This window comes from Austrofundulus limnaeus, unplaced genomic scaffold (assembly GCF_001266775.1).
Source record: "Austrofundulus limnaeus strain Quisiro unplaced genomic scaffold, Austrofundulus_limnaeus-1.0 Scaffold77, whole genome shotgun sequence".
NCBI classification, from domain to species: Eukaryota; Metazoa; Chordata; class Actinopteri; order Cyprinodontiformes; family Rivulidae; genus Austrofundulus; species Austrofundulus limnaeus.
In genome coordinates, this window is record NW_013952479.1 from 1,947,873 (window position 1) to 1,959,018 (window position 11,146).

The 11,146-nt window shown below is 40.0% G+C and overlaps 1 protein-coding gene across 1 annotated transcript in view; it reads right to left on the minus strand.

The window, feature by feature from the left end:
• Window positions 1–11,146, minus strand: part of LOC106519471 (uncharacterized) — a gene marked incomplete in the record, with an annotated part of 25,456 nt that overhangs the window by 13,157 nt on the left and 1,153 nt on the right. The window contains 7 exon segments of the mRNA XM_014011171.1: window positions 4,918–5,073; window positions 5,231–7,064; window positions 7,496–7,540; window positions 7,651–7,683; window positions 7,808–7,888; window positions 8,651–8,706; window positions 10,609–11,146. Coding sequence (XP_013866625.1) covers window positions 4,918–5,073; window positions 5,231–7,064; window positions 7,496–7,540; window positions 7,651–7,683; window positions 7,808–7,888; window positions 8,651–8,706; window positions 10,609–11,146 — 2,743 coding nt within the window.

Consider the following 11,146-nt stretch of genomic DNA (forward strand, 5'->3'; position numbering starts at 1 on the left):
ACAGTAAACAATCTAATAAAACACAATTAACTATCAGTAAATCATTGGAGGACATTCAGGAAGTTGTTTAATTAATTTAGAGATATTGGTATTAATTAACATTCTAATAACTGGCTTCATACACTCAGACAAAAATTCAATACAGTGAGAAAAAGCAATAAAAAGGAAGATATTCCACAAAAAAGTTTGCTCCATTGACACATTTTCCCACAGAACTCTGCTTTGGTTTATTTTTCCTGGGTCTTTCTTGCTTCGACTTCCTTTAAGAGCCACTTTGATTGTGTAAAGTTAGGAGCCGATTTCTGATGTAATCCCTTAGGACACTGCATGATGGGTTCCTCAGGCCGTGTGGCTCAGCCTCAATGAATGCAGTCAGCTTTCGAGGGGATCCTGAGCTCTTCAGTGAAACTCAGCAAGTGTTTTTCTACGACCCAAACCTCTGCTTTATTCTATTTATGATCAACTCTGCGATTCAAGTCTGTGGGAATAAATAAAATAGCAATTTCTTTAATTAACAAAGTACAGCGTACTACTACTATTAACAACTAACAACTTTAATATTATTAAAATAATAATTTAAAAAATGAACAGAAAAAATAAAAGAGAACTTACAGCACTGGGTAACAGTTTGGGGTCCAGACCATAACAGGACTCAGAGTTGAGAGACTGCAGAGAATAAAAGACTCGATTACAGAAACGCAACGTGGAATTTAATTAATTTAACTCCGTCACSAAGTAATAAACAAGTTTAAAAAGTCTTAATGCTGAGAAGTGGAGATAAAAAATTCCTATTTAGACTTTTATTGCACCAAATCTGACCAAGATAAATGCAGTTTTATTCCACATGATCCTTATTTTATTTTTTTTTTTTTTTTTTTTGAAAAAACTACTGAAAAACTGTTAAATATTTGCAGGGCTCTAGACTAACTTTTTGCACTGGTCACACTGATGCACCTTACATTTTTTCTTAGGCACATCAGCACAAAAGTTAGGTGCACCCATCCAAATTTTCAACCACATTGCCTAACATCAGAGTTTTACAGGTTATTTTTTTAATCACTGTTCATTAAGGCATTATTTACTTGAAAATAATTAGTTAACAATCTAGTAAACATAAAGTTCTTTATTTGAACCAGAATTGTAGACATTTAACTTACTGAAAAGTATTTAAAGTGATAAAATTCTAAGTGCAAATGTTTAAGAGCTGAATGTCTTATAAACATGTTAAATATTTCATGGTTAAAGTTTTTTAGACACCTGCCCCTCAGATGGATAACTATGGATATTTGGCCTTGGATAAAACAGAATGATGAACAGAGAATAATGATTAATAACAGAAAAATTACTGATATGTATTAAAAGGTTGTGCACTTTTTTTTAATAATAACACATAAAAGTCTGCAATTTCATCATTAGCTGAATCTTATTATCTTATATTATTTCACTTAAATATCTAATATGTCTAGTTTTATCCTCCTGAGACCCAGAAGAACCTATTTCAGAAACTTGGAATGTAACTGTGGTGAAGTCGATTAAGTGCAAAACTGGCTTGCCCTACATGTGAGCTTCCTCGTCCTGCTGAAATGATCTGCAGCGCTCAGACCCCGACTGTTAAATTAACAAGATGGACAAGCGAGCAACCGTCCACATCTTGTTTTCATCTCCAGCTAACAAGAAATAACTGTTTTTCAGACTCCGATCTGGGTTAAATAAAATAAAAAAACTCTGGTTGTTTCGCTATTCGCGTGCATGTACAGATTTTTTGCTTAATGGTGGGTACAATTATTGACCATTTCCCCGGCACAAACAGCCTGGTGAGATTAGGGTTTGGGTCAGGTGTGTAGTGTACCTGGCAGGTTATGGTTGGCTGTAGAATTGACAGGGAAATGAATGAAGTCAATGCAAAGTCCTCATGAGGATAGAACAACAAACGTGTCTGCGTGGGAGGTGTGGAGCGGAGCTGCGAGCAGAGCGCAGTGTTATTAGGAGAGATGAGACTGTCGGAGGGCGACCACTGATACTGCTGGATTATTTTTTATGGAACATGGAAACTTTTTTTCAGCGGACGACCACTCCCCATCCCCATCGAACGATTGGTCGCACCAGTGCGACCGGACATTTTTTTTAGTCGCACTATTAGGAAATCACATTGGTCGCACTCTAGAGACCTGATTTGTCAGAGTTTGGTGATTTTTAAAAAATTTTATTCTTAAAAAAATCTATGAATGAATTATTTTGTTCTATAGGTACGAAGGGTAATTTCATTCTGACCTGGGGGGTTAAATGTCTATCCTGTGGAGCTGCGTTGGGAACAAAGTTGGTTCCTGTGGAGAAAAATAAAGTACATGTTAAAGCAAAAAACTGGTTTTGTGAGGAAAAGAAAAAAATCAACTTTATATTAGAGAAGTAATTGAGTTTAATTAACACATTGGGGTAATAGATGATAAAATGAGTATTTACTTAGAATCTTTTGAATAATTTATACAAAACGAGCTTCAGATTAAAGTTGATGAAAAGTTTGTTCTGATTCCTCTTAAGTTAATTACTATAAGCAATCACAGCTACATCCATCATGTGTTTGTAAATAAAACTACCTCCAAAGTGAACTGGTCCAAAGTTTAAACTGGGGACCACACTGCGCTGCTCTGCGATACCTTCTTGTCTGTTAGTAGGTTGTGGTCTCACTGTAGAAAATGAAACAATAAAAAAGTTGTCACCTTCTTAAAAACCATCAGTTTGGTTGAAGCCTTTACGTAAACATATAATAAGAGCTGTTACCAGAGCTCTGCTGTGGCTCCTTCTGCCTGCGCCTGACGCTGGGTTTTAATGGATCCTTGCAAAAGCCGTTTTGTCTTTGCAGAGTCGTGATTCGGTTTCTGACGTAGTCCTTCACGCCCTTCCAAGTACGGTTCCTCAGAGCGTGTGGCTCGGCCTCGAGGCAACGAACGCAGTCATCTTTCTGAGGCAGCTTGTACTCTTTAATAAAATGCATCAGGTGTTTCTCCACGGCATGAACCTCTGCCTCACTCCATTTAGGTTTGGGTTTGTGTTGTGTGCCTGTAATGAGGAGAAAAAGAAGAATAATTGAGATTGAACCACTTTATGTGATTATTTCATAAAATCAGCAGTTCATCCTTAGAAATCAAAGATTTTGTTCATGTTAATCATTTGCAACTTTACTTTGTCATGGATCCAGACATTAAAAGTTGTCTTTAGGCATAAATAGATATTTAATATTGAGACAAAAAATTGTGCGGTTTTTCCTTAAAAGTATAAATTTTTAAAGAACTCACAAGTTGCTTTGTGTTCCCTTTCATTACGAGTGATCAGCGGTGGGCAGCGCTAATTCAAATTTTAGTTGCGCACCTTCTAAAGCGCTGGTTAATTTATTTAGGTCCGCAAGTTCAAAAGCGCATATGTTCAGTAAAACTTAGCGGAAGCTAAACATTCAGCACTTTACTGCCATTTAGTGGTAAGATCATTTTCTTTGACAGATTAGCATGTCACAGTTTGGGGAGATGATTTGTCGAAACAGTAAGACTGTAAGTCAGAATGTAAAACTCTGTGAAAACAATGTTGCCTGAGGGGTCACTGTTTCCACACAGTGGAGCTCCATTGTGTTATGAAGAAACAGCTTTCCCCTCCAATGTTCAAGAAAATGATGAAGTTTTAATGAATTATGTGGCTACAAGATGTAGTGAGTTTACAAATCTCTCCCTTTATTTTAGACAATATTGACGATTGAACTTGTAACGTTATTTGCGATTAGCGCTACTCATTTCTAAATTTAGAAAGTGCAAATCTGCACATCATTTAAATAAATTAGTAAAAAACCCATATCGCAAAGGAGAAATATAGGTCTGCAATTAGCACAATTGCGCTTTAGTGGACTTGTGCCCAACACTGCTAGTGATTGTTGTGTTCCTAGCTTAAAATTTTAAATGTCAACCAAATGTATAGTTTGCTAATTATGAAATAACTACCTTTTTCTCTTGCTTTCTTAGACTTGATGGTCTCGGTGTCAGTGTTGACAACTTAGGGAATTTGTCACTAGATTTAGCAAGCTATCCCCTCAATTGCCACCCCCACCCCAAAAAAAAAAAAGCACGTAGCGACAAATCTAGCAACTTTTTCCTGTGTTCTTGGAGACTTTGGCAACAACACTTTCCAGGCATACGCGTTTTTTTTCCTCTGACACTGACTAACTAAAATAAATTTCTGGACCTGGCATTTGACTCTGTCTCTTCACCTTGTCCACTTGTGTGGCTCTGTGACGTCTAACAGTCTGTTGGTTAAATTTGATATTCTCACAAAATGTATTTATATTAATATGGATCTACATTAATGTAGTTCATTTGTAGTTCTAAAACAGATTTAGAGTGTTTTTCCTTATTTTGTCTCTTTAATGTTGATATACAGTACATCTCTCCTACAGCCTAGATCACAATTACTGGCAAATGTCTAAATATGCAAATTAGGGTACAACATCTTTTGGGACGGCCAAAAAATACTTTCCTTACCGAAGGGTTGGCAACAAGGCTCAGTGTATCTTGGTACTCCAGGGGCTTGTTGTTGAAATACATTTTCTGGTTCAAAACCTGAGGTGGAGACCACGTTGTGATACTCTGTGGCCACTTCTTTGTTAAACGGTTGCGATCTCACTATAAAAAAATTAGTAGACTTGATTTAGAAATTATCACTTTTGTTGGAACCAATATCATGTTTCTTTGAAGATGAAAACTTAAAGGTAATTCACTATAATCAGGACATTTTATCTACGGCTGTTACCAAAGATCTGCTGTGGTTCCTTCTGCTTCTGCCTGCCACTGGTTTTTGATGGAACCTTTACAAAGCCACTCTGTCTTTGCGCAGTCGTGATCCGGTTTCTGACGTAGTCCTTCACACCTTTCCATGTACGTTTCTTCAGAGCAAGTGGCTCAGCTTCGAGGCAACGAACGCAGTCGTCCTTCTGAGGTATCTTTTGATTGGTAATGAACTGCATCAGGTGTTTTTCAACAGCATGGACCTCGGTTTCATTCCATATATGCTTGGTTTTGGGCTGTGAGCCTGGGCCTGAGGAGAGGGAAGAGAGGTTTTTTTGGGGTTTCTCATTTTGTTTACTTTCATCACTGTTTTTAAAACTAACATTTAAAATTTAACAACTGATCTGTTTGTAGATGATTCAACTGTATATTCTATTGTTGAATCAACTATAAACAAAAATTCTTACCTTCAGACTGCATTTCAGTATTTACACACAGGTTGTTCTGCACCATTGACTGGATCTGATTATTAGGGCCAAAAATCTGTTGGGCCTCATTTTCATCCAGGTGAATCAGCTGTAGCATTGTGGAAAAATGTTTCCGAAGTTTCATCGACGTCAGAGCTTTGGGGTTTTTKGCTCCACATCCATTAGCGTATTTCTGGATACAGTCTGACCCYCGATAGGCAGTTGGTCCACACGTTCGTGCAAACACAAAGGGGTTGTCTCTGTGGACTCCACATTTGTCACGAACTTTTATCAGAAGCTCCATAGCCGACTCAAACGAAGGCTTTAGCAAAATGGGGACAATTCTCCCAGAGCTTCCTCTGATGTCTACTCTACTGAAGAAACCGCACAAGGTTCTTTCCAAATTTGACACAGAAACGTCCAAGTCATCGAGAACTTCTGACCTTTTTCGTAACATGAAGGCCTTTARTGTTATTGATGAGACCTCTCCAGATTTCCTCCTGTTGAAAGCAATGGTCTGAGCCAGTACTACACTGGCCAGGGCAGCGTAGGTTTCTGGACAAACGTTCTCTCTGAGATTCTTCTCAGCAAGATGATAGGCAGTCTCCATGTGGTAATACAGACATTTCACGTCTTCAGCAAATGGCACATTTTTTTCATTTTTCCTTTTAGAATTCTTCATACTCGTTAAAGCATGTGATGAAATGAGTCTCCTCCATTTCTTATCATGCAAGAAGAGAAAGGTTTTGCATGACCTCTGGACTTTGGTATCACCAGATTTAATGGCATTCTGCTGTACAATGCCACAGATCTTCTTTAGGTTGTAACCAAGCTTATAAGCCATTGATGGAAGGGTGTAGGTTTTCTTTTTTGAGTCATAACCTGCCAAAACTTTCACAGCAGACACCACATGATGGAAGTTGGAGGGGTCAAAGAAATCCTCCAGACTCTGCATGGGAGTGGACTTTTGAGCCTCTAGCACAAGTCTTGCCACATGTCGAAGGTGTTGTCTTATATATTCATGCTTTTTCATTGCTTTAACAACGCCATTAGCCATGTGCTCTCCAAACTGCAGAATTATTCGGTCTTCCATCACAGTTTCTGTCACCTCATCATATACCATCTCGCCTAGGATGTTCTTCAACTCCTCACTTAGGTCACCACAGTTTTTTGTTAGAAGTACACACTGCGATATGACTCTTTTCCTCCCATTTGATATATCTTCCCTCTTTCCTTTTAGACGACATCTTTTGACGTGGATATATATAGATTTTTTTCTATAGAGACCAAGACAGTGAACACACGGGACAAAGTCTATTGATTTTGCCATTTTTGGTGGTCTTACTTGTGCAACGAGCTGTCCCTTTCCTGTCTTTAAGACTTTCTTATTATGAGCAAAGTTTCCTTCTTTTATTAGTTTTTCCCAAACTCTTTTTCTTTCCTTGGAATTTACAGGATGCTGGAATGCAATGGCAACTTCAGCTTTGTCACTGTGTACTTGTGTGAGATGTCTTGCCATTTTGTACACAGCTTTCAAACAAAACAAACAGTAATTCTTCTTGTAAGAAGGCCCTTCTTTCTTATTTGGTTTTGAAGCCACCATGGTTTTCACGATTTTCTTCTTCTTCTTTGTTCTGCATGTCATTTTTGGATTTTGTGATTTGTCTTTCTTTTTCTTTGTGGTTCGTGTCTCATTTGTACCCGTTTTGGGGCCACTGCCACTATCATAAACCTCAGAGTCGCCAATATCCTCAGACTGACAATCTGAAAGGCTGTCATTAATGTAATCAGAATCAATGTCATCTCCTGACTCGCGACAACTTTCTTGCATTTCCTAAAAAAGAAAAAGAAAGACATCATATGAAAATCTAAAGTTCAACTTTTAGAAGTTATCTCTAATTAAATATCAAAACTTTAATCTACCTCAAACAATTCTGCAAAATATATTAATTTGGTTTGTACTTGTTAACTTTAAACCTCCTATCCTTGGTAAATCCAAATTCACAAAATAAAGATATTTTCTGATATTTTGTGCACAAATAAAATTTAGCAAAAATTTACATTTTGTACTGTCACCATCACAATAAACAGAACATTTATTTGGTAAGAGTTTACAGGAAAATTGTTTAATTTGGTTGGTTACTGAAACTGTACGACAGTCAACACATTATGAGTTAAAGTAATCATTACAAGCCATAGAAAAGAATCAACAAATTACCAGAAAAGACAAAATGGCTCTTAGAAATTTGGTGTTTTGTCAGTTACCTCATCTTCTTGCAGCTTATTTTGTTCTTCATCACTGGAATCCATCTTCAACAGGAAGGTGAAACATATTTTCATTAAGTGGTGAGTTTTGTTATTAACCATAMYTATGAAAAGTTAAWCAGAAGTTAGACCACAAGGTAAAACTTTTAACCCACCTGCCAATCACCGTCTGAAGGCAGTGACTTCAGCTTAACAGAGGAACATAAAAAGGTCAACATAAAGAAAACTGTGCAAAATTACATTAAACATTTAAATATGGCATATACTACGGTAGGTGCAAACAAAATAACCATATTACTGCTTTAAACTTACAAGTTTATCAACGTTTTCCAGTTGATTAAGTAGTTGTTCACGTAGATTTAAAATTAAGGAAAGTTTCTTCTCACTGTAAGTCTGAAAAAAGGACAAATTTGAAAACATTAGTGTGTAGTATCCAAGTATAAATCCTCAGTGTACTTTTTTTAAAGCTCTGTAAAATAATTGAAATGTCTAAATGACTCAAAAAACAAGCTATTTCCACTTCTAGACCAGTGGTTCCTAACTTTGGGGTTGTCGGTTCTCAGAGGGGGACAAGAGGCTTTAGAAGTAGAAAAAATACTCAAAATGTTTTGCAAATGACTTTTACCTGTTTCCCTGTTTTAATGGAGTTTACAGACTTTTATGTAAGTTTTCACAAGTGTTGACTCTTAAATTTCCATCCCAGAGGTAGTATAACACTTCAGATGAGATGAACTTTCAAGCTGATTTAGAATTGAAGAAAATATTTCAGAATAACAGTGAAAAAAGTTTTGTGTCATCAAAGAACAAATTGTTTGACCCAGATGAACTTATTCAGAACTACTTCTTGTTCCAATGAATAAAACAAAGAGCTCATAGCTAGCTGCTACGTGCTAATATCTCATTTCTGTACAGGTTAATCAATCGCGGTTGCTAGTATGTACAGAAAAAATATATGGAATAAACTACAATTAAAATGTTTAAAATTAGCCAATAATCTATTTTAATTTAGAAGCATCTCAATGACTTTTTGCTGATGTAAATGTGGGGATATAATGTAAAAAGTTGGAAACTTCTAAAGAAAAGCACTAGTCTGAAATAATCTAAAATCAGTGTTGTGTTTGATGGTAAAATCCTGAACAATGGAAGAATATTTACCTCCACTGACGGCTGTTTGTTGACATGAACAGCTGAAGTAGACTCACTGGAAGCTCCTGAAATAAACAAAAACAGACAACTAAGTAGACAGATAAAAGAGCGTGTAATGCATTGATTGATTATTAAGCCAACCAATACCAATCATACCTGCTTTATCTCAAACATTCAGAACATATTTTTTTCAACAAAAGAAAACAACAACTAAAATACTGAGGTTCAGTTCAAAACAAACCCAGGATGATTGAATCCTCAACGACTGATGCTAGATGACAAACAGCTGTCCGTCCGTCCGTTTTCTGACGCTTATCTGGGATCAGGTCACAGGGGCAGCAGCCTAAGCAGAGAGACCCAGACTTCCCTCTCCCCAGCCTTTTGGGCCAGCTCGTCCGGGGTAATCCCAAGGCATTCCCAGGCCAGCCGATAAACATAGTCCCTCCAGCGTGTCCTGGGTCTTCCTCTGGGCCTCTTCCCAGTGGGACATTCCCGGAACACCTCACCAGGGAGACATCCAGGAGGCATCCTAACCAGATGCCCGAGCCACCTCAACTGGCTCCTCTCGACGTGGAGGAGCAGCGGCTCTACTCAGAGTCCCTCCCGGATGACTGAGCTTCTCACCCTATCTCTAAGGGAGAGTCCAGCCACCCTGCAGAGGAAACTCATTTCAGACGCTTGTATTCGCGATCTCGTTCTTTCAGTCACTACCCAAAGTTCGTGACCAAAGATGAGGGTAGGAACGTAGACCGACCGGTAAACCGAAAGCTTTGCCTTCTGGCTCAGCTCCCGCTTCACGACAGACAGGTACAGTGCTCACATCACTGCAGACACAGTACCAATCCGCCTGTCGATCTCCCGCTCCATTCTTCCCTCATTCGTGAACAAGACCCCGATATACTTGAACTCCTCCACTTGAGGCAGGACCTGACCCGGAGATGGCATGCTACCGGTTTCTGGCAAAAGACCATGGTCTCTGATTTGGAGGCACAGATCCTCATCCCGGCCGCTTCACACTTGGCTGCGAACCACTCCAGCGAGAGCTGGAGATCAGGATCTGATGAAGCCAATAAGACCACATCATCTGCAAAAAGCAGAGATGTGATCCTAAGGTCACCTTGGCTGCGCCTAGAAATCGTGTCCATAAAAGTTATGAACAGAATTCGTGACAAAGGGCAACCTTGGCTGAGTCAAACTCTCACCGGAAACGAGTCTGCCTTACTACCGGCAAAGCGGACCAAGCTCTGGCACCGGTCATACAGGGACCTAACAGCCTTTTATTAATGGACCTGGTACTCCATACTCCCAGAGTACCCCCCACAGGAGTCCCCGAGGGACACGGTCAAACTCCTTCTCCAAGTCCACAAAACACATGTAGACTGGTTGGGCGAATTCCCATGCACTCTCCAGGACCCTGCTGAGGGTGTAGAGCTGGTCCGCTGTTCCACGACCAGGACGAAAACCACACTGCTCTTCCTGAATCCGAGATTTGACTATCCGACGGACCCTCCTCTCCAGAACCCCTGAATAGACCTTACCAGGGAGGCTCAGAAGTGTGATTCCCCTATAGTTGGAACACACTCTGTGGTCCCCCTTTTTAAATAGGGGGACCACCACCCCGGTCTGCCAATCCAGGGGAACTGCCCCCGATGTACACGCCATATTGTAGGGTCGCGTCAACCATTGCAACCCCAAAACATCCAGAGCCTTAAGGAAATCCGGGCGAATCTCATCCACCCTTGGCGCCTTGCCACCGAGGAGCTTTTTAACCACCTCGGTGACCTCAGCACCAGAGATTGAAGAGTCCGACCCAGGGTCCTCAGGCTCTGCTTCCTCATGAGAAGACGTGTCGGTAGAATTGAGGAGGTCCTCGAAATATTCCACCCACCGACCCACAACGTCCCGAGTTGAGGTCAGCAGCACACCATCCAGAACAAACAACTGTTTAAAATAAAAATACATTTTACCATTGCTACGTGAAGAAGACGGCCATTGAGGATGCTCCTGGGAAGTGGATGAGTTGTAGCTCTGAGAGGATCCATCAACACCAGTCAACTCCCCACTACGTCCTCCAAATGCAGCCTGAGACATATTCAGTCCACACGATGGAAAATTTACAGACTGATCTTGATCTGGTACGGCCTGACCGAGTAACTGAGCTGGGAAAGTTTTATAAGGGATGTTGGCTGGTAGAGGAGGGAAATGCTGGGAGCTACAAGGCTGTGGTCCTTGGTTTGGTTGGGGAAGAGGTACCGGGGACATCGTTTTTCCCCGGCTTGTTGATCCCCGCATCGATGAAGTGTGAGGGGTTTGCTGAGAAAAAGACATCAGTTGAGACGCGGCGGGGATAGAAGTGTTGTGCAAAATCAAGTTGCTCAACGTGTGAGGGGCAGTGTTCTGTCTGTTGGTGTCTGACGACATGGTGCTCAGGTTGGTCGTACAGCTCTGATTGGACCCCTGTGGGTGGTTGTACAGCGGTTGCTGATCAGACAAGTTCAGACCGAG